The sequence below is a fragment of the Capricornis sumatraensis genome, chromosome 2, assembly GCF_032405125.1.
Source record: "Capricornis sumatraensis isolate serow.1 chromosome 2, serow.2, whole genome shotgun sequence".
NCBI lineage: Eukaryota > Metazoa > Chordata > Mammalia > Artiodactyla > Bovidae > Capricornis > Capricornis sumatraensis.
In genome coordinates, this window is record NC_091070.1 from 51,542,615 (window position 1) to 51,568,792 (window position 26,178).

The window sequence follows — 26,178 nt, forward strand, 5'->3', positions numbered from 1 at the left end:
TCAGAAAACTGAGATCATGGCATCTGTTCCATCACTTCATGGCAAGTAGATGGGGAAACGAAACTGTGAGAGGCTTTATTTTGGGGGGCTCCAAAATCATTGCAGATGGTGACTGAAGCCATGAAATTAAAAGACACTTGCTCCTTGGAAGAAAAGTTATGACCAACCTAGACAGCATATTAAAAAACAGAGATGTTACTTTGTCAACAAAGGTCCATCTAGTCAAAGCTGCGTTTTTCCAGTAGTCATGTATGGATGTGAGAATTGGACTGTAAAGAAAGCTGAGTGCTGAAGAATTGATGCTTTTGAACTGTGGTGTTGAAGACTCTTGAGAGTCCTTTGGACAGCAAGGAGATCCAACCAGTCCACCCTAAAAGAAATCAATCTTGAATATTCATTGGAAGGACTGATGTTGAAACTGAAACTCCAATACTGTGGCCACCTGATGTGAAGAACTGACTCATTTTAAAAGATCCTGATGCTGGGAAAGACTGAAGGCAGGAGGAGAAACAGACGACAGGTGGATGGCATCACCAGCTCAATGGACATGAGTTTGGGTAAGCTCCGGGAGTTGGTGATGGACAGGGAGGCCTGGCATGCTGCAGTCCATGGGGTCGCAAAGAGTTGGACACGACTTAGTGAGTGAACTGAACTGAAGAGGAAACAGGTGTAGTCATGTTAGATCCAATAGAAGGAATTTAATTCAGATCACTTTATTTAAGGCTCATTAGTACCTCAGTTGGAGAAGGAAATGGCAACCCACTCCAGTACTCTTGCCTAGAGAATCCTGTGGACAGAGGAGCCTGGTGGGCTGCTGTCCATGGGGTCTCACAGAGTCGGACATGACAGAAGTGACTTAGCGTGCATGCATGCATTGAAGAAGGAAATGGCAACCCACTCTAGTATTCTTGCCTGGAGAATCCCAGGGACAGCGGAGCCTGGTTGGCTGCCGTCTATGGGGTCGCACAGAGTCGGACACCCCTGAAGCGACTTAGCAGCAGCAGTACCCCAGTAACAGAGAGATAAACCATTTTTTAAAGAGTAGGAGTGATGGGAAATCTTGCTCAAATTCTTAGATGGAGCCTATCATCAGAAGTCATTTCACTACCTTTACTGTGAGCCTTTGACCCTTCCTTTCCTCTCCTCTTTCCCCTTCCTCTCCCTTTTTCTTTCCTCTTTTCTTGTCTTGACCTGATCCTCCCACCCTGCTGCCCAAAGCTGGATCACACTTCAATTGTCTTTCTCATTTTAAAATCTTCAGCACATCATAATTTATTCGACAAATATTTACTGAGCAACGATCACAACACACACGAAACAATGTGCCAGGTTCCGCAATACAAGGAAGAGCTTACTTGAATCACAAGTCACATAAACCGCATTTATCATTTTTTCCCATCTCCTAAGAATCTTTGCTTTAGAGTTAACGCCACAATTCCCGCTCCTTAAGCACACGTTTGCATCTCAACCACCTAACACAGCGCAGCCCTAAATGACCCATAGGCGCCTGTTCCACCACCTAGGCAGGCCAATCCGACCTAACTTCAACGCAAAAGTTATGGAAGAAGAGGAAATATCAGAAATGGTATTTTAAGGGTGTTCCCTAGAACCAACTTCCGCGCACCCTGTACAAACGCAGACATCCATAATTGAGGTCGCGTCAAAATCCAGACAAGGCGTCCTAAGTCTGCTTTTCCAATGAGGCATTTTATTTTTGTTTATCTTAGGAGCCGAGATTTTTTTTAAATACACCAAGCAGAAAAAAAAACATGTTGTTATGACAACAAACGGGTCTGGAAAATTCAGCCAATCTGCATGCGGAAGGGCCTCTTGACTAGCCAATGGGAAGAGTGCGTGGTTCGTAGGGCCGCCCAATGGGGGCGCGAGCGGCGCGGTATTTGAATCCTGGAACTAGGCGACTTCTCGAACATCCCCAGCTTGCGGGCCCGGAGCGCAGTCGTAACTGCGCGGCGGAAGCTAGTGCTCTCTGTGTCCAGTCCGCGTCCTTCCCTGGGCGGGGCCGCCACTCTTGCCTGTCCGTTTCCTCATGGCGCTTCTCCGACGCCCGACGGTGAGTGGGCCGGCGACCCTCCGCACGGTCCTGGGCCCGGCCGCGCTGCCTGCTCTGCCGACTCTCTCTTCTCTTTCTCCTCGGCTTTGAACTTCGTCCCAAGCTGCGCCGTTTTCCTCTTCCTGCGGGCGGCCTGGGCCCTAGGGCCTGGCCGGCCCTGAGGCCTATCCCCGCCGGCTGACTTCTCGCCATGCTTCCGCTCTCCCGGTGCTGGCTCCTGGCCTGGCCGTCCCTTCCGCGGGGCGAGGGGAGTATAGGAAAACGCCTCGGGCCTGGCACTTGTCAAGTGAGTCCTGGAGCGCTGGGCCTAGGACTGGGCAAGCGGTCCCCGAGAGCGCTTTGTTGCTGAATTATCTAAATACAGCTGCTTGGGGTTTTCTTCCTCTTTCAGTCCTTGCCAGCTAAGGAATCAGCTGTGGGGAAGGGGAGAAAGACGAAGAAATTCCGCAGGCTGAAAAATATTTCAGATGTTTAATCAAGCAACAGCTATGGCTGTTTTTCAAATGTTTGCACATTTCACTTTGTATGAGTTTCCTGTTTATTTCTGCACACGAAGTCTTACAAGGCTAAGTTCGCCAATGTATGGGCTTGCCCCTTTAAAAAAGTAATTTCCTTTACTCAAGTGTAATAGAGATATTATTTGGAGCCATATGGCAGACTGAAAGAAGGTCCAAATTCATTTGTTTCATCTTTGCAAAAAACAAAGCGTTAATAGTAGTTTGGAATTTTCTATGGGTTTGAATCGTACCTGGATCTGTTTTTTTCCTTGCTGAAAAGCAGAGGGCCCTGACACACCTGAGCTCCATCCTCCTGGCTGTAGGCTTGTTAAAAGCTGCTGATTTCCCCTTCCAAATGGATTGACCTAGATTACCACTTCAACCCACAGGAAATTTAAAACACTTTTTAAAACTGGCAGTGACTTGAACAGTGTGACTTTTGAGGATCCTAATAAGTTGAATACATTCTGTATTTAACTGTAACACTTTTGTGAATCTGAGTCAAACTGTTAAGTAATTTTTGTCTAAACTACCCCATAAAGTGCTTTCATAGTTAAATTCCCTTCTATTCAGGTAAGGCTTGCATTTTCCCCTGCCCATTTGTCTATTCTGGTAGGTCCATTCAAATCCTCTGTTGGAAAATATGTTAAGATTAGGACCCCTGATTATCAAGAATAGTACATGCTGTTTTTTTTTCTCCTGAAATGTTTATCACATATAATAAACTTTTCTATGTAACACTTTTCTTGTTTTTACTAACAAGTTTCTGTTTCTAAGTGCATTCTGTCTAACGCATGTTAACAATTTTTATTTCATACAATTCACACTTTCTCTGAATTTGAGGTAAAACTATTTTACCCATGAAAACTTTTCTTTCTAAATATCCCTAATAAAAGAGAGCTTACATGCTATGGCACCCTCACAGCTAAAAGGCTGTCTTTAAAGATGTTGCCAATCTGAGCACTTATTTGTAGAATCAAAACCTAGTTTAGGTTTTAAACGTCTGGCTTTTAAACAGCTTTTTAATATTGCATCTTAATTGCACCTGTTACTCATCTCTGTCCAGGAAGTTTTTTAAATAGATGCCATTCATATACAGGGTCCATATAGGAAGCTCTTAGTGGGATTAAAAAAAAAGTGAATGAGTGTATTTGCCTAATTTAGAGTGATGTTATAAATAGAAAGTAGCATTTTTAGGCTTCCTAAAATTTACCTTTCCCTCTCGCAGATAGACCTCAATAAATTCACCATTGCCAAATCAATTCTGAACCTGAGGATCTGACACCAGCAAAGTATTGTAAATTATCTCAACTTTGAATAATTTTTTTCCTTGTGTTTTTTGTTTTTTTTTTTTTAGGTGTCCACCGATTTAGAGAATAATGACACAGGAGTTAATTCTAAACCTAAAAGTCATGTGACTATCAGGCGGGCAGTTTTAGAAGAAATTGGAAATCGGGTTACAACCCGAGCCATACAAGTAGCTAAGGTAACAACTGTGAGGGCTGCACCTCTGCACACTAGGCTGACCCTGTAGAGCACTCAGTGGCCACACGGGTTGTCTTGCCCTCTTCACATTTCTTTTTCATTTCAGAAAGCCCAGAACACTAAAGTACCTGTTCCACCCACCAAAACAACAAATGTCAACAAGCACCCAAAACCTACTGCTTCTGTGAAACCAGTGCAGATGGATGTGTTGGCTCCAAAGGTAGGAAGTTCTGAATTTACAAGCATACTTAACAGAGTAGCCAGTTTGGGGCTACGGTGTAAGGGCACCTTTATCATCACTGCCGCTTTTGAAGAACATTGATAGCAGGAGCTCTGCTTTAAGACAACAGTGTAGAAAATGAACATCTTTGTAGTAATTAACATAATGTTATGACCTTGAGTAACAAAGTTAAATACCTTAATACCTAAATAAATTTCATGATCTCAGAGGAAAATTTGATAGATTTTATTAAAAATAATTCACTATAAGAATGAACTTGCCTGCAAAGGTGGTGGAAGCTTACAATTATGAGACCTTCACTCATGGAAGAACAAAGCAATGCCAGGATGGTATTGAGAGATTGTAGTCTCCATGACTGGTTAGTTCAATTAAAGTTAGAATGGTAGTGGACGCACTGGCCTGTTCATCTTCCACCATCTTCTAGTTCATGCATGCTCTCATTCATAGATTACACAAAGTCATATAATTACAGTGAAGCAAGCACTGTTGTAAGTGCTGACGATACAACAATGACTACTCTTTCTAGTTCAAGATATTTATATAATTGTTTGCTTGAAATATTTTGGTAAAACATTGGACATATTGGAGAAATAGGTTGAGTACTTACTATACACATCCAGTTGTGTTAAGGCTGTGTTAAGACATCTTGCCTTGAGGAGACTTATCTAGAGGGGGCATTTGTACCTGAAAATTAAATCTGTAATCCGAGGGCACGATGCTTGGTACCCAGAGGCAATGGATGACTGAATGCAGTGTCCCGTCTAAAGGAGGGAGAGAATCATGGGGGATGGAGTGGTCAAGGCAGACTTGCTGAAGTAAGGGGGATTTTTAGGGATAGAGAAAAGCTGATAGGAAAGGTGGAAACAAAGCATCAGTGGGGATCAAGGCACCAAAGAGGGGATAGGCCTGTAAGTTATGTCCTTCAGGGCAAAGAGTCAGCAAGTCTAAGTTGGATCAGAAGGTTTGTGTGAGGAGGCAGGCAAAAAGTTGGACAGAAGATTGCAGTTGGATTTGAAGGCCTTGGAATTTGGGTTATATCCCATTAGGCAGAGGGGAATGTATGGAAAGTTTGGAGGAGGAGATGAAAGCAGTGATGAAAGCAGTGTAGGGTGACCATGGAAGGGATATGTTGGGTGTCTTGGGCCGATGGTGTCTTAAATAAGCCTGGATCTCTCCTAAGTGCCCGCCCATTTACCAGTGTCAGTGTGGGTGCTAAGAAACAACCTCAACATGCTGGGATGTCCCAGAACTCCTTTCAGGGACATCATCCTGTATTCAGAAGGAATCCTTTGGGTATGCTGCTTGGAGTGGAGTGAGACCCTTAAGCACTAGAGTAGTTAATCCTGAAATTTTGGGAGAAAACTATGTTTTTGCTGACTCATGAGGCTTTGGCAAACAGTATTTGAAGGAAGGAAACAGGCTTTCTGCTAGTCTCTTGTTTGCTGGGCACTGGGAAAACAAGGTGAGTGAACCAGCTTCCTGTTCCCAGGAGGCTCCCAATCAAACCCGGAACATCAAAGTGAAGGTGTGTGCTGTAATACATTGTGGCAGAGGCAGATGCGGTCTTAGGAGACATACTGGGGAGTGGCGGCTAGAACTTCGGAGGTGGCTTTAGATTTACAAATCTGCTTGAAACACTAAATGTAGTGATGGTCATTATTCACGGATAAGAATAGTTTATGGTCTAACTTTCCCTAAAACAAAAACTATATATAAAAGGAAATGAGCATGACTATTCATATTAAAAGAAGTGTCTTTTATTTTTAATTATACGAGAAACAGGGATAAGCAAGACAATACAGACATGGTAGAGTGCATAGAATAACGGGTCAGTTCAATTTTACTATTCTCCCCACCCTCAAAATTCTACTCCATTGCATTCCCTAAAGGTAACCTCAGTAGTTGACTTTGTCTTTCTGCAACTGAGTGTGCTTGTGTATGCGTATATATACAGTTACTGCTGCAAATCGTGAACTCTGATTGGAATCAACAGGTTTTCTTGGAGTCCTTCCTTATTGCACTGAGTTGACATTATCTATTATAAATCTAGCAAATAAAAGAACCCTGGGGCTTCTCTGGTGGCTCAGTGGTGAAGAATCTTCCTGCCAGTGCAGGATGTGGTGGTTCGACCCCTGGGCTGGGAGGATCGCACGTGATGCGGAGCAACTAAACCTGGGTACCAGCAACAAGAGAAGCCACCACAGTGAGAAGCCTGAGCACTGCAGCTAGAGAGTAGCCCTAACTCCCTGCAGCAAGAGGAAAGCCCGCGCAACGAAGTCCTAGCGCAGCTCAAAGTAAAGTATAATTTTAAAAAATAACTCTGTTTCAACAAAACTTGTGTAAATACCTATATATTTGCATGTTTATATTTTATTTATTTATTTGGCTGCATTGGGTCTTAGTTGTGGCTTGTGGTATCTTTTGTTGCTGCGTACAGCCTCTCTAGTTGTGGCAGGCAGGCTTAGTTCCCCCTGGCATGTGGGATCTTAGCTCAGCAACCAGGAATTGACCCACATCCCTGCATTGGCAGGTGGATTCTTAACCACGGGACCATCAGGGAAGCCCTGCATGTGCATGTTAATCGCCTCTCTTAACAGACTGACTCATTAACTGTTGGTGCTGGGAGAACTCCGGTAGCCTTTTTTCATCTCCATACATCCTTTGGCAAAGAACCACATCTCAAGTTCAGCACAGTCTCACAACTTTATTATTTCTGAGCCTGCTTTTCAGTTGTCTCTGACAACTCACGGAACTCATTCATCAATCTAATGTGAAGCTTTTGCTCTAGGACCACTTTTGTGTTGGACAACCAGTTGATCCATGTTATATTTGCATGCAGCAGACACTGGACAGTTTGGCCAGTGCACAGTTGGCTCACAGAACTTAGGTTATTATCTCCACAGGCAAACGAGATCTTAGGAAGGATTTTATAATAATTCAATTATGTTGGAGTCCAAAAGGAATGCTTTCAAGAAATTCTAAATTAAGGCCCAGAGCAATTATCCTTGTCTTATCCTGGTGGCTTTATGGATATGACTAAACTTAGGTGTGCTTCTGAGTAGAAACAGGTGAATATTCAAGCTGCTAAGGCATCTGAAGTACATAACTTCTGTCTTCTTCTTTAAAATTTATTTTTATTTGTTTTTAGCTGGATGATAATTGCTTTGCAATGTGTTGTTGGTTTCTGCTGTACAACAGGTGAATCAGCCATAAGCATACATATATCCCCTCTGTGCACCTCCCTCCCACCTCCACTCCACCCCACCCCTATAGGTTGTTACAGAGCGCAGGGCTGGGCTCCCTGCGTCACATGGCAACGTCCCGCTAGCTGTCTCTCTTTCCCGCATGGTGATGTGTACATTTCAGTGCTATTCTCTGTTTGTCCTGTCCTCTCTGTTCCCCCGCTGTGCCACAAGTCTGTTCGCTACGTCTGTGTGTCTGTTCCTTCCCTGCAGACAAGTTCATCAGTACCATTTTTCTAGATCCCATATTTATGCATTAATATGCGATGTTTGTTTTTCTCTTTCTGACTTATTTCACTTTGTATAACAGGCTTTAGGTTTGTCCACCTCTGTTCATCTGACTCAAATTCACTCCTTTTATGGCTGAGTATATTCCATTGTATATCTGTACCACAGCTTATTTATCCATTCATCTATCAATGGACATCTAGGCTTTTTTCATGTCCTGTTCATTGTATTAATAAGTAGAGCTGCAGTGAACATTGGGGTATACATGTCGTTTTGAATTGTGGTTTCCTCAGGGTATATGCCCAGTAGTGGGATTGCTGGGTCACACAGTAGTCTTATTTCTAGTTTTTAAAGGAATCTCTATATTGTTCTCCATAGTCCCTATGTCAATTTACATTCCCACCAACAGTGCAAGAGGGATACCTTTTCTCCACATCCTCTCCAGTATTTATTGTTTGTAGATTTTTTTGACGATGGCCATTCTGACTGGTGTGAGATGGTGCTTCACTGTGGTTTTGATTTGCATTTCTCTAACAATGAGCGATGTTGAGAGCATCTTTTCTTGTGTTTATTGGTCATCTGTATGTCTTCTTTGGAGAAATGCCTCCAAAGAAGGTCTTCGCCAGTTTTCTGATTGTATTGTTTCTCTGATATGGAGCTACAGGAGCTGCTTGTATAGTTTGGAGATTAACTCTTTGTCAGTTGCTTTGTTTGCAGTTATTTTTTCTCATTCTGAGGGTTGTCTTTTCATCTTGTTTATTTCCTTTTCTGTGCAAAAGCTTGTAAGTTAAATTAGGTCCCATTTGTATAGTTTTATTTCCATTAGTCTAGGAAGTGGGTCAGAGAGGATCTTGCTGGTGATTTATGTCAGAGTGTACTGCCTATGTCTTCCTGTAAGATTTTTACATTTTCTGGTCTTACATTTAGCTCTTTAATCTATTTTGTGTTTATCTTTGTATATGGTGTTAGGAAGTATTCTGATTTCATTCTTTTACATGTATCTGTCCAGTTTTCCCAGCACCATGTGTTGAAGGGGCTATCTTTGCTTCATTGTATATTCTTGGCTCCTTTGTCAACAATAAGGTGCCCATGGGTGCGAGGGTTTATCTCTACACTTTCTATCCTTTTCCATTGGTCTGTATTTCTGTTTTTGTACCAATACCATACTGTCTTGATGCCTGTCGCTTTGTAGTATACTTCTGTCTTCTTAAACCAGGCTTCCTGGTACTGATTGCCCCTCCTGGGGAGAGTAATGATGATTATCCCTAAAAAGGAAACCTTAAACTGAAGCTGCACATACTTATTAAAACGCACATCTGATTCCAGTCACTCTTGCTCAGTGCCTTCAGGGTATTCGCTTCCCTTTGGATGAAATCTAAACTCCCTAGCCGGGTTCTCGCTCACCTTTCCAGTCTGTTTCTGTCACCTCATATGCTACGCTCTCCATTCTCAAATCAGTGCTCAGTCCCCAGACTTGCCTTTATTTCTTGGCTTCCCCTGGGACTTTGTACTCATGTGCCTTTGCCTGCTCAGTGAGTTCTGCGCTCTCTAAAGAGCTTACTAGTTTTCTTCCTAGGACCTCAGGTAACTTTTCTTATTCCTTCTAGTAGTTCTTAAATTCTTAAGTAGATGAGGTATACCTGTATACCTCTTGCTCACCTGGCCCTTCCTCAATTCAAAACCTTTTGTTTAAGAGGGAAGGGCATGATTTGAATTGCTACATATCCTGTGGCTGTTACTGTTTTCTTCTCTAAGACTGGAAACTGTAACCGTTGAGCTTTTATGTAAGTTAAATTTATTATCCTGCCTTCTCTTTCTTTCTATATTTTATTGTTTTAATATATATTCTTACAGCCTAGCAGTCCTAGGCTATACTTTGAGAAGTACCTCTTATCCTTAAAAAAAAAAATGATGGTTTATTTATGCTTCATTAGTAAATGCTTGTTTTAACTCCATACAATTTTAATTTGTGTTTTTTTTTTTTTTTTTATAATCACCCAGTCATGATAAGAAAATAAAATACTGGGTGTCTACTTGCTCAGTCTTTGCTTCCTCCTGTTTTATTCATAGGCTGGAATGTGCTTTCCTGCTTTTACGTTGTCAAATAATTTCTCAATTTAGAATAAATTAGTTGATCAGAAGAAAACATTACACTTGCTCAAGAGGGCACTGCCAAAGTGAACTATCAGTTCTAGGAATCTCACATGACTATTGGAAGAACCATAGTCTTGACTGTATGGACCTTTGTTGACAAAGTGATGTCTCTGCTTTTTAATACACTGTCTAGGTTTGTCATAGGTATTCTTACAAAAAGCAAGTGTCGTTTAATTTTCTGGCTGCAGTCACTGTCTGCAATGATTTTGGAGCCCGAGAAAATAAAATCTGTCACTGTTTCCACTTTTTTCCATCTCTATTTGCCATGAAGTGGTGGGACTAGATGCCGTAATCATAGTTTTTTGAATATTGTGCCAAGTTTTTTGAATGTTTTAAGCCAACTTTTTCACTTTTCTTTTTCACCATCATCAAAAGTCTCTTAAAAGAAGAAAGTCTCTTTAGTTCCTTTTTGCTTTATGTCATTAATGTGGTATCATGTGCATTTCTGAGGTTATTGATATTTTTTCCTGCAATCTTGATTCCAGCTTGTGCTTCATCCAGCCTGGCGTTGTATGGTTTACTCTGCATATAAGTTAAATAAGCAGGGTGACAATATACAGCCTTGATGTACTCCTTTCCCAATTTGAACCAGTCCGTTGTTCCATGTCCAGTTCTAACAGGTTTCTGAGGAGGCAGGTAAGGTGTTCTGGTATTCCCAGCTCTTTAAGAATTTTCCACCATTTGTTGTGATCTACACAGTGAAAGGCTTTATTTTAGTCAATGAAGCAGAAGTAGATATTTTTTTGGAAATCCCTTGCTTTTTTTTGTGATCCAGTGGGTGTTGGCAGTTTGGTCTCTGGTTCTTCTCTTTTCTAAATTCAGCTTGAACATCTGGAAGTTCTCAATTCGCTTATCATTGAAGCCCAGCATGAAAGATTTTGAGCATTACCTTGCTAGCATGTGAAATAATTGCAGTTGTGCAATAGTTTGAACATTCTTTGGCATTGCTCTCTTTGGGATTGGAATGAAAACTGACCATTTCCAGTCCTGTGACCACTGCTGAGTTTTCCAAATTTGCTAGCATATTAAGTACAGCATTTTTACAGCGTCATCTCTTGGGGTTAGAAATAGTTCAGCTAGAATTCCATCACCTCCACTAGCTTTGTTCGTAGTGATGCTTCCTAGGGCCCACTTGACTTCCCATTCCAGGATGTCTGGCTCTAGGTGAGTGATCATACCATTGTTGTTATCTGGATCATTAAGACCTTTTTCATACAGTTCTTCTGTGTATTCTTGCCACCTCTTCTTAATATCTTCTGCTTCTGTTAGATCTATACCATTTCTGTCCTTTGTAGTATCCATCTTTGCATGAAATGTTCCTTTGGTATCTCTAATTTCTTGAAGAGATCGCTAGTCTTTCCCATTCTGTTGTTTTCCTCTGTTTCTTTGCATTGTTCATTTAGGAAGTCTTTCTTATCTCTCCTTGCTATTCTTTGGAACTCTGCATTCAGATGTGTATATCTTTCTTTTCCTCCTTTGCCTTTCGCTTCTCTTCTTTTCTCGGCTGTTTGTAAGACCTCCTGAGGCAACCACTTTGCCTTCTTGCCATTTCTTTCTCTTGGGGATGGTTTTAATCACCGATCCTGTACAATGGTATGAATTTCCATCCATAGTTCTTCAGGCACTCAGTCTGTCAGATTTAGTCTCTTGAATCTATTCGTCACCTCCACTGTATAATCATAAGGGATTTGATTTAGGTCATACCTGAATGGCCTAGTAGTTTTCCCTACTTTCTTCAAATTGAGCCTGAATTTTGCAATAAGGAGCTGATGATCTGAGTCATAGTCAGCTCCCGCTCTTGTTTTTGCTGACTGTATAGAGCTTCTCCATCTTCAACTGCAAAGAATATAATCAGTCTGATTTTGGTATTGACCATCAGGTGATGTCCTTGTGTAGAGCTGTCTGTTGTGTTGTTGGAAGAGGGTGTTTCCTATGATTGGTGCATTCTCTTGGCAAAACTGTTAGCCTTTGCCCTGCTTCTTTTTGTACTCCAGGGCCAAACTTGTGTGTTACTCCAGATATCTCTTGACTTCCTACTTTTGGATTCCAGTCCCCTATGATAAAGGACATTTTTTTGGTGTTAGTTCCAGGAGGTCTATGTAGGTCTTCATAAAATAGTTCAGCTTCAGCATTAGTGGTTGGGGCATAGACTTGGATTATTGTGATTTGAATGGTTTGTCTTGGAAATTAACCAAGATCATTCTGTTGTTTCTGAGATTGCACCCAAGTACTGCATTTTGGACTCTTTTGTTGACTATGAGGGCTACTCCATTTCTTCTAAGGGATTCTTTTCCACAGTAGTAGATAAAATGGTCATCTGAATTAAATTCGTCCATTCCCGTCCATTTTAGTTCACTGATTCCTAAAATGTAGATATTCGCTTTTGCCATCTTCTGTTTGACCACATTCAATTTACCTTGATTCATGGACTGAACATTCCGGGTTCCTATGTAATGTTTTTTTACAGCATCAGACTTTACTTTCATCACCAGACACATCCACAACTGGGCGTTGTTTGCCTTTGGCTCAGCCACTTCATTCTTTTGAAGCTATTTTCTCTGTTCTTCTCCATTAGCATAATGGACACCTACCGACCTGGAGGGCTCATCCTTCATTGTCATATCTTTTTGCGTTTTCATAGTGTTCATGGCGTTCTCAAGGCAAGAATAGTAAGTGATTTGCCATTCCCTTTGCCAGTGGACCACATTTTATCAGGCCCTGACTTGCAGGGACATGCCCTTCAGCCACCTCATGTAGCTGGATGACATGCCCTGTGCCCTGGTTGTCCCCCTGCTGGTCGTCGTTGAGTGTGTAAATCTTCACTGGCCATTGAATGTTGGTCAATGTGCCGTCCAGGGGCCAAAGCAAAGGCCCTGCTGGAGTCGCCAGGGAGGGGCTCTGGGAAAGGCTGGAACTGATGCTGAAGGACGCCCAGGAGTGGCGGGCACCCCCACCTCACTGCTGCCATTGGCCACCCTGGGGCTGTTCCATCACCCAGGAGCAGAGGGCACCCTGGCCTCTCCTCTGTGGTATATTAGGAGGTTATAGATTGGTTGGGTAAAACACTAGAGAGAGGAAACGTGTGTGTGTTGGGGGGGCATTGTAGAGACAGATGGCAGTTTTAAATAGGATAAATCTAATTGAAAAGGTAACACTTAAGCCAAACTTGAGGAAGTACGTGAGGGAATTACCCATGTGGCTACAAGGACTGAGCCTTCCCGGAAGAGGGAGCCTGCTTGTGGTGAGGGAGGCCTGACCAGCAGGCTGGTGAGGAGCAGACAGTGGGGAGAGAAGTAAGAGATGGATTAGCAAGGGAAGAGGGAAAGGCCTACACTGTGAGGACCTGGGTTTTCATTTTGAGTGAAATTAGAGCTTTTTTTTTTTTGCCTAAAGTACATTTTTAACTGAAGGATGAGACCATTTTTAAACAGAAGAGTTTATCTCCAAACACTTCATCTACTTGAATTATTCACCTCTTACTCTGAAATGTTTTTGTTGGGGCTTTATTATTTATAAAAATGCATATGATGCTTTTAAACCAGTTGCCCCTGCATTTGTGATCAAGTCTCCTCCTAAGGTAGTGACACATGCGGTTTCCCCTGTGGATGCAGGGTCCTTCTCCCACACCTCAGGACATCTCCATGAAGGAAGAGAACCTCTGCCAAGCTTTTTCTGACGCCTTGCTCTGCAAAATTGAGGATATTGATACTGAGGACTGGGAGAACCCGCAGCTCTGCAGCGACTATGTAAAGGATATCTACCAATATCTAAGGCAGCTTGAGGTGAGGGGGCCTTTGTGGTTTGGTTGTACAGCAGTGTGGAATCTGCCACACAGCTGGGAAGGAAATGAAATTCGCTTTTTTTTTTAAAACTTAAATTTATTTTTTATTGAAGGTATAGTTGAATTATAATGTATTAATTACTGCTGTACAGCAAAATGACTTGGTTATATATACATATATGTTCTTTCTTGTAATCTTTTCCATTATGGTTTATCACAGGATATTGACTATGGCTAAAGCAGGACCTTGTTGTTCACCGAAGTCAGGTTTTTAAACTTTTCAATTCCACCAACAGGTTCTGCAGTCCATAAACCCACATTTCCTAGACGGAAGAGACATAAACGGCCGCATGCGTGCCATCCTGGTGGATTGGCTGGTGCAAGTGCACTCCAAGTTCAGGCTGTTGCAGGAAACGCTGTACATGTGTGTTGCCATCATGGACCGATATTTACAGGTGAGCACGCTGTGGGTACTCTGCGCAGAAGAGAAGACCAAAGGCCAATTTATGAGATGCCAAAGAACTTCAAGTGCTAGGAAAGGCTGTAGTTCAAGCGTGTCACACTTCCAGGAATGCTGACCATTGCTGTTAGGTCAGCATGCTGAAAAGTGCCCAGAGGAGATGCTGTCTCACCACAATCATTCATCAAAGGAGATAAACCAGCAGATGGTCTGAAAGTCCATCTGAAGCCCATGGTGGCTTTGGAGGCTGGTTCTCCAGGCCCACTTGCACAATTTCCATAGTTCAGTACTCTTTGGTGTTAAGCTCTCTTATATGAAAAATAAAGAGTTTTACTAGAGAACTTAATAGTTTCCAGCCAGTTGTAGCATTGAATCACTGTAGAAGAGGGAGGAGACAGTTTTCTTAAAAGGGTTGGAGGGATCTGTGGGGAGTATACTCAGAGTGTGAGGTCTAAAGCAAAGAGGAAGGTAAGAAATGAAGCTGAGAGGCAGAAGTAACCATCAAAATATCTACCAGTAATGCAAGAACACTGACTGAGAAGAAATGCCAGACCTTAACCTCTAGTGTGTTATCTACCAACTGGTAGTCCTGCAGGTAAGGATTTATTGATTTATTTTCAATTAATTTATTTGGCTGCACCAGGTCTTAGTTGCAGCATGTGGGATCTTTAGTTGGAGCATGTGGGGTCTGGTTCCCCAACCAAGGATTGAACCTAGGCCCTCAGCATTGAGAATTTGGAGTCTTAGCCACTGGACCACCAGGGAAATCCTAAGGTTTTATTTATTTGAAGTCAACATTTATAATATAGGTGTAGGTCAAATACAATGCTGCCCAAACAATACAGTAATAACTGTCTTGATAATAATGACCCTGAGAGTCTGCAAAATGCTAAGCAACCATAGAGCCATTGGTTTTCATTGTCCAAAAATCCTCAGTGGTATAGAAAGCATTGTCATATTTTTGTCAGATTTTCAATAGTGAGAGTTAAAGCAAAACACACAAATTCCTAGTTTAAAAATAAAAGTCAAGAGAAGCACTTACACTCTAGATTTAGATTTCCTCTGACACTGAAGCATCTCTGGAAGGGTCTTCAGGCTGAATAATAAGTGTACTTTTGGTGAGGATTAAAGGAATGCTTGACAGCATGCTTGGGGCTGGTGCATGGGGATGACCCACAGAGATGTTATGGGGAGGGAGGTGGGAGCGGGGTTCATGTTTGGGAACACATGTAAGAATTAAAGATTTTAAAATTAAAAAAAAAAATAGAAACTGAGATGAAATTAAAAAAAAAAGAAGAAAAAAAAAAATAAAGGAATGCTTGAGGCCCCCCTTCCTTGGTCCTCCTCACCTGTTAAACGCCTGCTTTTTCGGTTGGCCTCATCATGACTCAGACTATGCTGAGTGCCACATTGGGGCTTCCCCAGACACTCAAGCCAGGATGATGCTTGCAGAGTACTGCCTGGGAGCTTGGTCATCAGGCTAATTCTTCCCTGTTAGCAATTCACCGATCTAGGGCTGGTGTCTGCATCTCTTCTCAGGCCGTCTAATTGTGAGGGAAAAAATATGTACTGCCCAGGATTTTTGTGAGGATTCCATGAGATGATTGAATCTCAGCCCTGTGCCTGGCACAGAGTGAGCGCTCCATGACAGGCAGGTGCCACGGGCTGTGGTGGTAACTGTGGTCAGTGCTGAGGTTCCTGGGCTTTAAGAGAGGTGTGAGCAGGGCTGATGTGGGCTTCTCCAGGATTTGGTTTCCTCTCACTTTCCTCCACCCAGAGCCCCCGTTCTCCTTGGTTAAGACTTCTGACACATTTTTCTTCTTTAGGTTCAGCCAGTCTCTCGTAAGAAGCTTCAGCTGGTTGGCATTACGGCACTGCTCTTGGCTTCCAAGTATGAGGAAATGTTTTCTCCAAACATCGAAGACTTTGTTTACATCACTGACAATGCTTATACCAGTTCTCAAATTCGAGAAATGGAAACTCTGATTTTGAAGGAACTGAAATTTGAGCTGGGTCGACCATTGCCACTACATTTCTTAAGGCGGGCGTCGAAAGCTGGGGAGGTAAGTGCCTCCAGTTCTCTAGGAGACTTTATTTTGCTCTTTGTTGTCTCATCCCAGAAATGATCCAATGAATGGAAAGCTTATGAGTTGATAGGAAGCATTTCTTAGATAAGTCCTAACACTTGTCAGTTCTTCAAAGACTTTATGTTCTGTGTTTGTAACATGCTGTGGAACAGAGCAGTGCCTGGGAAGGAAAAGAGAGTTCAGTGGCTTTGAGTTCCTAGGTCTTCACCCAGAATTTTGCAGGAGAGTAATAACAGCTGTGCTTCTTTCCATTTCCGGCTGTTTTTTTGGAGGTCGATGTTGAACAGCACACTTTAGCCAAATACTTGATGGAGCTGACTCTCGTTGACTATGACATGGTACACTACCACCCTTCCAAGGTGGCGGCAGCTGCTTCCTGCCTGTCCCAGAAGGTTCTAGGCCAAGGAAAATGGGTGAGTATTGAGTTTAAGAAGAAATGTATTAGCTATATTTTAGGGCCTCTTGATATGAAATGTATTAGCATTTTCACAGTGCTGTCCTTGAAACAGCTGTTAAAATTCCACAGGCTTAAAAGAGCCGCTGGAATGATGCAGGTGGAGACTGGAGGACTATGCCGTGGTATTTTACACATGTTGTGTTACAGCATCGTCAAGAGTGAGGAAGGCCACTGAGAACTGATACAATAAGATTTCTGGGTTATTTTGTTAAGTGAAACAAGCAAGTTGTCAAGCACATAAGACAAAGTAGGGCCAAGACCTGACCTTGTTTAGATGGGTAAAGATGAACTGAGCCACTTTCAGGTTCATTCAAGTAGTCAAAGATGTCAGCTGCTCCTTGGGTTCTTGTTTCGAACACCAAAAAGGATAGCAGTGAAACATAGGGGGCGTTGCCTGTGGTGAGAGTCAGAGGAGTGCTTTTGTGGACGAGCCCGCTCTTGACCACCACTAAACAGTTTTATTTATTTATATATATATTTTAAAAGCACTTATTTATTTGGCTACACCAGGTCTTAGTTGCAGCATGTGGGATCTAGTTCCCTGATGAGGGATCCCCTGCACCTGGGAGCACAGAGTCTTAGCTGCTGGACCACCAGGGAGGTTCCTGTTAAGCAGTTTTAGAGTTCACAGACAGCAGAGCAAACACATTAGCTGAACCCAGGAGGCGATAAGACCCCATCTTATCACAAGATCACAAAGCCAAGGCAGATCCATGTGGTTCCAGCCTTTGTCTGCATGGCCTGTGATGGATACGTGCAAGATTGCCAGGGCACCATGGTGAACCTGTTCCTCTATACAGTTGATAGAGTTTACATTTTATATAAGAAAGAATGGAAATAAGAGAGAGGGGTTATGTATGTGTGTGATGTATTTGCTCATTTTTCAAAAAACATATAAATGGAAATGAATGAAGATGGATACCTCTGAGTGTGGGTATCAGAGTAGAAAGTTGAGGGTGGGGAAGCAGGACTCCTGGTTGTAATTTTTTATTAGCTTGTATACAACAGTAATGTAACTATTTTGACTTTTGAATATTCTATGCAAATCCTGAACTGGAATTAAGCAAAAAAATGTTACTATATATTCAGAGTGGTAACAGAGAGAATAATTAATTCTGGTAGCTTTAGCATTCTGACTGTGCATCTATAGTGGGATGTGAAGGTCAACAAAACGAACAAAAAAGGTCACATATTTAAAGCTTTCTTAGGAGGTTTACTAATCTGTTAATAGGAGATTAATAGTAGTCTGTTATAATTCTGAAACTATGTTGTAGGATAAAGCAAATAAGAGTAGAGCTTCCTTGGTGTCTCAGACAGTAAAGAGTCTGCCTGCAATGCGGAGACCCAGGTTCGATCTCTGGGTCGGTAAGATATCCTGGAGAAGGGAATGGCAATCCACTCCTGTATTCTTGCCTGGAGAATTTGACAGAGGAGACCATCTATGGGATTGCATAGAGTTTGACATGACTGAGCGACTAACACTCAAAGCAAATAAACATTCATGTTATTAAGGATGAAAACTCTCACTGTAAGAAGATAAAATGTTGTTAACAATTAAAAACAAAAGGAAAACCCTATAATATTAATTCTGTTTTAGAAACATCAATAAATCCATAATGAAAGGACCAGAAAGAGTGATAACTCAGTAGCAATGAAGATGCCTAGTGCTCACATCTTGGATACTCAAGGCATGACCCATTAGGAACTAGAGCTCCTTTGAGAAATAATCTGATTTCACAACTATGGCAGGGGGAAGTACACGGTGAGCCTAGAGCAGTTTATAACAGGTAGCAAGCAAATTCTCAAACATCAGTGGGGATACATCAAAAGAGGACATAGAAACTTGCTTGGAAGGTTTCCTTCTGACTACAGTTGAGCATTAAAAAGAATTATGATCCAATAGATTATAATGTATTAAAAAATGCATGAGTCCATAATGATAAAAAAGGAAAGAAGGAAGATGAGGAAGGGAAGGAGGGAGTTTAAAAAAAATTCAGTAGAAAGCCAGCTAATTAGAAATAATGGTAGAGATAGAAACCCACCATTTTTAAACCCCCAGTGATAACTGATTCCAGCAAGGATCATCAATTGATGATTATAAGCATTAAGTAAAATAATTTTGGAGAACAAGATTCATATTGTTCTCCAAATATCACCCCTCAGTTGCATAGTGATTCTGAAGAAAACCTGTATCTTTGACAACCTGACTTGACCTCCTTCTCATGCAGTAGGAAGTATGCATTTTCCCCTATAGAGAATTCATGTCCAAAATGTTGGATATGAATCTAGCCATCAGGAAACAGACAAATACAGAATGTGGGATATTTTCAAACCAACTGGCCTGGATCCTTCAAAAAAGTCAGTGTCATTTAAAGCCAAGAAAATGGGAGTTTGAAATTAAACACCAAAGACAACAACAGCCAAATGGACTGTGTGTACCTTGATTGGACCCTGGATATATATTTTTAAAAAAAATCTGTAAAATATATTTTTGCAGCAATTGGCGAGATTTGAATATTGACTGTATGGTATTATGGAACTGTTGATGTTTCTTATGTGATAAAGTTATTGTGGCTAGGGAGGAAAATATCAATACTTTTTAGGAGATGTGAAACATTTAGAAGTGATGTGTCACGGTGTCTGCAACTCACTTCCTTTTTATAATTTATTTTTGTTTATTTTTGGCTATGCTGGGTCTTGTTGCTGCATGCAGGCTTTCTCTAGTTGTGGTGAGTGGGGGCTACTCTATAGTTGTGGTGTGCAGGCTTCTCATTGCAGTTCTAGGGTGCACATATTCCAGTAGTTTCAACTTGTGGGCTCTAGAGCGCAAGCTCAATAGTTGTGGCACACGGGCTTATTTACAACACAGCATGTGGAATCTTCCTGGAACCAGGGATCGAACCTATATGCCTTGTATTGGCAGGTGGCTTCATAACCCCTGAACCACCAGGGAAGTCCTACGACTCACTTTCACATGGTTCAGCCATTTGATGGCTTAAAAAATCACATACAACTTTTGCTGAACCATGTGAAAGTGAGTTGCAGATGCTATGAGTGAGTGGCAGGGGAGGAGAAGAGGAGGAGAGGAAGTGGTGAAGTATTAAGAGCTGATGAATCTGCACAAAGAATATACAGATATTCATTATTTTATTCTTTCATTTTTTCTATAGATTTGAGATTATTTGACATAAAAATAGGAGGCAAGGATGGGGAGGTGGGAGGGAGGTTTAATAGAGGGGCATATATGACATGAGTTTGAGCAAACTCCAGGAGATGGTGAAGAACATGGAAGCCTGGCATGCTGCAGTCCATGGGGTTGCAGAGTCGGACAACAACAATGGTTTATTAACGCTGTTGTATAGCAGAAACCAACAAAACATTGTAAAGCAATTTTCCTCCAATTAAAAAAAATAAAAAATAAACACACACGAAATTGGAGACAAAAAAGTCACCGGTCCATGTAGGACACATGATCTTGGTACCAGTGGCCCATTTTAGTCAATTAGAGCTGCTTCCTTGGCTCTCAACCTATCAACTGTAGGCCTCCCTGTTTACTGGCAGTTAATATCAAAATGCCAGTAGCTATGTGTTACATCAGATTCACTCTTGCTTACTACTTTTTGCCTTTAAACTATTTTAGGATTAAGGTTATTGTGGTTTATTAAGGATATTGTGGTTTATTTTCCCAATTGTACATATGAAAGTGGTGTGTTTTAGCTTTTAGAATTTTATCACAAACTGAAATCATCAGGTTACATATCTTCATGCAAAATAAGTCTTACTGTCAGTCAACAGCTGTCTTTTTTGCTTAAGTTTTGTTCTCTGGGAGGCTGGGTGTACATGCTTCTGAGTGCTGTGGGTTTTCTCGTTCTTAACTATGAGGGCCCAACAAGAGAGCCCTGTGTGTTGTGTGCTCAAGTTGCTTCAGTAGTGTCTGACTCTTTTGCAACCCTAACCCTATGGGCTGTAGCCCGCCAGTCTTCTCTGTCCACGAGATTCTCCAGGCAAGAATACTGCAGTGGGTTGCCATGCCCTGCCCCAGGGGATCTTCCTGACCCAGGAATCAAACTTGCGTCTCTTGTGTCTCCTGCATTGGCAGGTGTTCTTTACCACTGGTGCCACCTGGGAAGTCAGTTCTTTTTGGTTTCATAGCTTAGATTGCTGCTTATGGCCCAGTTTATTTCTTTTTTAAAAAGATTTATTTATTTTTGGCTGTGCTGGGTCTTCATTGGTGAGCGTGGGTTTTCTCTAGTTGCGGCAAGCAGGGCTACTCTCTAGTCCCTGTGCATGGGCTCCTTATTGCAGTGGCTTTTCTGGTTACAGTGCATGGGCTTAGCTGCCCTGTGTCATGTGAAATCTTCCTGGACCAGGGATTGAACCCGTGTTCCCTGCATTAGCAGGTGAATTCCTTTTTTTTTTTTAATTGAAGGATAATTGCTTTATAGTATTGCCTTGGTTTCTGCCATACATCAACAGGAATCAGCCATAGGTATACATATGTCCCCTCCCTCTTGAACCTCCCTTCCACCTCCCACCCCATCACACCCCTCTAGGTTGTCACAGAGCCCTGGTTTGAGTTCCCCGGGTTGTAAAGCAAATTCCTACTGGCTCTCTGTTTTACATACGGCAGTGTGTATGTTCCCATGCTTCTCTCTCCGCATTTGTCCCGCCTTTTCCTTCCCCGCTCGCTGTGTCCATAAGTCTGTTCTGTATGTCTGCATCTCCATCACTGCCCTGCAGATGGGTTCACCAGTACCATCTGTCTAGATTCCATATGCATGTGTTAATAAACGATATTTTGTTTTTCTCTTTTTGACTTACTTCACTCTGTATGATAGGCTCTAGGTTCATCCACCTCATTAGCACTGACTCAAATGCTTTCCTTTTTATGGCTGAGTAGTTTTCCATTGCACATATGTACCACAACTTCTTTGTCCAGTCATCTGTTGGTGGATATCTAGTTTGCTTCCATGTCCTAGCTATTGTAAATAGTGGTAGCAGGTGGATTCTCTTTTTTTTTTTTTTTCAAATTATTTTAATTGGAGGCTAAATACTTTACAGTATTGTGGTGGTTTTTGCCATACGTTGACATGAATCAGCCACAGGTGTACATGCATCCCCCGTCCTGAACCCCCCCCCCCACCTCCCTCCCCACCCCATCTCTCTGGGTTGTCCCAGAGCACCAGCTTTGAGTGCCCTGTTTTATGCATCGAGCTTGCACTGGTCATCTGTTTTACCTATGGTAATATGCATGTTTCAGTGTTATTCTCCCAAGTCACCCCACCCTCTCCCTCTCCCACATAGTCCAAAAGTCTGTTCTTTACATCTGTGTCTCTTTTGCTGTCTTGCATATAGGGTCATCATTACCATCTTTCTAAATTCCATATATATGTGTTAATATATTGTATTGGTGTTTCTCTTTCTGACTTCACTCTGTATAATAGGCTCCAGTTTCATCCATCTCATTAGAACTAACTCAAATGCATTCTTTTTTATAGCCAAGTAATATTCCATCGTGTATATGTACCACAACTTCCTTATCCATTCGTCTGCCCATGGACATCTGGGCTGCTTCCATATCCTAGCTATTGTAAACAGTGCTGCGATGAACACTGGGGTACATGTGTCTCTTTCAATTCTGGTTTCCTCGGTGTGTATGCCCTGCAGTGGGATTGCTGGGTCATATGGCAGTTCTATTTCCAGTTTTTTAACGCATCTCTAGACTATTTTCCATAGTGGCTGTACCAGTTTGCATTCCTACCAACAGTGTAAGAGGGTTCCCTTTTCTCCACACCCTCTCCAGCATTTATTGCTTGTAGACTTTTGGATCGCAGCCATTCTGACTGGTGTGAAATGGTACCTCATTGTGGTTTTGATTTGCATTTGTCTGATAATGAGTGATGTTGAACATCTTTTCATGTGCTTGTTAGTCATCTGTATGTCTTCTTTAGAGAAATGTCTATTTAGTTCTTTGGCCCACTTTTTGATTGAGTTGTTTATTTTTCTGGTATTGAGCTGCATGAGCTACTTGTATATTTTGGAGATTAATTCTTTGTCAGTTGTTTTGTTTGCTATTATTTTCTCCCATTCTGAAGGTTGCCTTTTCACCTTGATTATAGTTTCCTTCATTGTGCAAAAGCTTTTAAGTTTAATTAGGTCCCATTTGTTTATTTTTGTTTTTATTTCCATTACTCTGGTAGGTGGGTCATAGAGGATCTTGCTGTGATGTATGTCAGAGTGTTCTACCTGTGTTTTCCTCTAAGAGTTTTATAGTTTCTGGTCTTACATTTAGATCTTTAATTCAAGTTTATTTTTGTGAATGGTGTTTAGAAAGTGTTCAAGTTTCATTCTTTCACAGGTGGTTGACCAGTTTTCCCAGCACCATTTGTTAAAGAGGTTGTCTTTTCTCGATTGTATATTTTTGTAGCAGGTGGATTCTTCACCACTGAAGTCCCCCAGTTTATTTCCTAATCCTGAACCTTTTTCCCTGACTGCCAGGATGGATATCTGGGCTCTCAGCTTCCCACTGGACTCTGCCAAGCTGGGCTGTTAAGTGGGGACTGAAGCATGCCCTTATGGTCAGCCCTTTTGAGGCTGTTTATACGTGTCCCTCTTTCCTTCCCCTTTCAGTGTGGTGACAGAGGCAAGCCTGAAAGCTTTGTTAGTTGAGCTAACCTACTTCCCTGTGCAACCTTCTTTAAAATGTAATTATTTGGGACCTTCGCCATTTGATTGAGCTGAGAGTTTTTGTAGTGTCTTAACTTAGTCCAGCTCAGAGCCAGAGTCATCCTGGGTTTACTGGCAGCTTTGTAAATACCATGATAGTGGTTGAGGCTGAGGCTGAATTTCCAGCAGGGAAGGATATTTTTATAGCTTTTACATCACTAATGTCAGCATATGTAAGATGTGCTCTCCTAAGGGAGAGGGGATTTCATCTCGTGGCTGCTTTGCGTTGTGTTCCAGAACCTAAAGCAGCAGTATTACACCGGCTACACAGAGAGCGAGGTGCTGGAGGTCATGCGGCACATGGCCAAAAACGTCGTGCGTGTCAACGAGAACATGACCAAGTTCACCGTGAGTACTCTTCCCGCAGCTGGTCAGACTCGAGGTTACGGGTTCAGGGTGTGAGAGGGCGGGTGTGTATGTGTTTGCATCTTCATGTAAATACTCGGGCATGTGTGTGAGTCTGTTTCACACGTTATATTTCTCTAGTAGACCAAGGGCTGGAGCATACTGATAAACCCCGAGAGCTGACGGCCTTTACAACAAGGTAGACAGCTCCCTGTGTCCAGCCCGAGGCAGCTATTCAGTGTATTACCCGTGTCCCACCCAACTTTCTGGGGAAGGCGCACCACAAGCCAGGAATGCTGGCCAGCACTAAGGGCCCAGCTCGAGAGGCCCTGTGGAAGGCTTGCGTATTCGGGTGACCTCACGCAGAGCCTTTGTCCAGCATCTTTTAGGACAGTGACTGAGAGGGACTGCCCAGGTGGCACTAGTGGTAAAGAAGCCACCTACCAGTGCGGGAGACATAAGTGACGCGGTTCAATCCCTGGGTGGGGAAGATCCTCTGTTCTTGCCTAGAGAATCCCATGGACAGAGGAGCCTAGTGGACTCCACTCCATAGGATCGCAGAGTTGGACACAGTTGAGCAACTAACACTATACAACACCTGAACAGCAAGCCTGGTGAAGGAGGCGAGGCAGGCAGCCCATTCAGGAAGAGTCCTGGGGGCTGGCGTCTGTCTCTTTATGGCCCATCTGAGAGGAGAAACCAGGGGAGACAGGGTGCTGTCCTGTGCCTGTGTGATCCTGAATATCAGGGCTCACCCAGGGTCTGGTGACGAGAGCAAGACATCTATACCGAGTGTCCTCACGGTCAGGCGTGCGTCCTCCCTTGTAGCTTCAGCATGACTTAGCACACCAGGGAAGCAGTGTGTTTTTGGTCCTGAGTGTCCTCTGGGACCTCAGCACCAGTTACCGCTCATCTTTATGGCCAGTTACTGCTCCAGTGCTGGTGAATCTGTTATGTCCCAGTGGCACTGGATAGGATAAACAGCTCCTATCTCTACCCCTCGTGAGAGAAAGCCTGCTCTCTGGACCTTGAAATCGTTTGTTCCCCATTACCTGTGCTACCAGCTGGGTTTTATCCATTCCTAGGCATGGCAGGAAACTGCTCTAGAGCAGTGGTCACCAACCTTTTCAGCACCAGGGACCAGCTTCGTAGAAGACAATTTTTCCATGGATGGGATGGGGGGCATAATTTCGAGATGACTGAAACACAGTTACTTTCATTGTGCACTTTATTTCTATTATTTTTACATCAGCCCCACCTCAGGTCATCAGGCATTAGATCCCAGAGGTTGGGGACCCCTGCCTCGAGCACTTGTGAACTTTAGTGGTTTGGCATCATCATACCCTTTGGAGATTGTGGATCTGGCCCTTTGATACTTGTAAATTAGACTAGGAATAAGGTATAAGGTTGGGGGCATCGTGGGGGGCTCCTGATGTGTGCTTAACCGCAGATGACTTCTGCAGGCCGTCAAGAATAAGTATGCAAGCGGCAAACTCCTGAAGATCAGCACGATTCCTCAGCTGAACTCAAAAGCCATCCAGGAGCTTGCCTCACCTCTGCTGGGACGGTCCTAGGCTCCAGGGCCCTGGGGAAGAGTGTGTCGTCTGTGCACTTTGTCTTGCTGATCTGGAATTCCTGAGTTTGTATATAGTCCTCTGGTCTATCGCATGAAACCTCTTAGACCAGTTTTCTAAATGTATATTGAGGAAAAATAAAGCTATCGATTTTCTTAAGGTATCCTGTGTGTTTGTGTTTGGGTATTCTATACTGAAGAAGTCAATAGAAGCCTTGCTATGACTAATTTCTTTTTGAGCTGTTACGATTGTTATATTTAGATGTGGGGAAGATTTAAACCATTTTCTCAGAGAAAACTAGAACTTTGCTTCAGTGAATACTCAACTATTCCTAAACTGTGAATATAAGAGTATTGGTTCATCATAGAAAATTTAAAATGGGGGAATAACCATGACGTTCTCTTTCAAGATCATACTTATCTATCCTCTAATTCTTGTACAGGAGCACCTGGCCCACTAGGGTGATGGCTTCCAGAAGTACCCCTCCTAATGTGTTTCACTCGAAGGCACGGGTTGAGACCAGGAATACCAGTGCCAAGGGGCCACAGCTGGAAAAAGGAAGCAGGCCTGTGACATCTTGTTAAAGGTGAAACTTAGGATGCTTGTTTGTTCTAACGACATTATGGTTTACTTTTTTTTCCCTTTGGTGGGCATTTGATTACATTTAATACCGTTTTCTAAGAGGGAGTACATTCTCAGTCTCCAACCACTAACCTGAAAAAGAAAAAAGTCTCTTATAGCAACAGCTTCCTAAACTGCTAGTTCAACAAGATAATTGATTTTCTGAGGGACAGGAGTTAGATACATTTGGGAAACATTGCAAATTCATG

General features: G+C 42.5%; 1 protein-coding gene across 1 annotated transcript; it reads left to right on the forward strand.

Moving 5' to 3' along the window:
- Nucleotides 1–2,016: 2,016 nt before the first annotated feature.
- On the forward strand, nucleotides 2,017–25,399 carry CCNB2 (cyclin B2). Its single transcript, XM_068965565.1, has 9 exons — nucleotides 2,017–2,071; nucleotides 3,926–4,054; nucleotides 4,160–4,273; nucleotides 13,530–13,700; nucleotides 13,996–14,154; nucleotides 15,986–16,222; nucleotides 16,519–16,659; nucleotides 23,667–23,777; nucleotides 25,238–25,399. The coding sequence occupies exons 1-9, from the start codon at nucleotides 2,048–2,050 to the stop codon at nucleotides 25,346–25,348; spliced, it is 1,197 nt and encodes a 398-aa protein (XP_068821666.1). The 5' UTR covers nucleotides 2,017–2,047; the 3' UTR covers nucleotides 25,349–25,399.
- The last annotated feature ends 779 nt before the right edge of the window (nucleotides 25,400–26,178 follow it).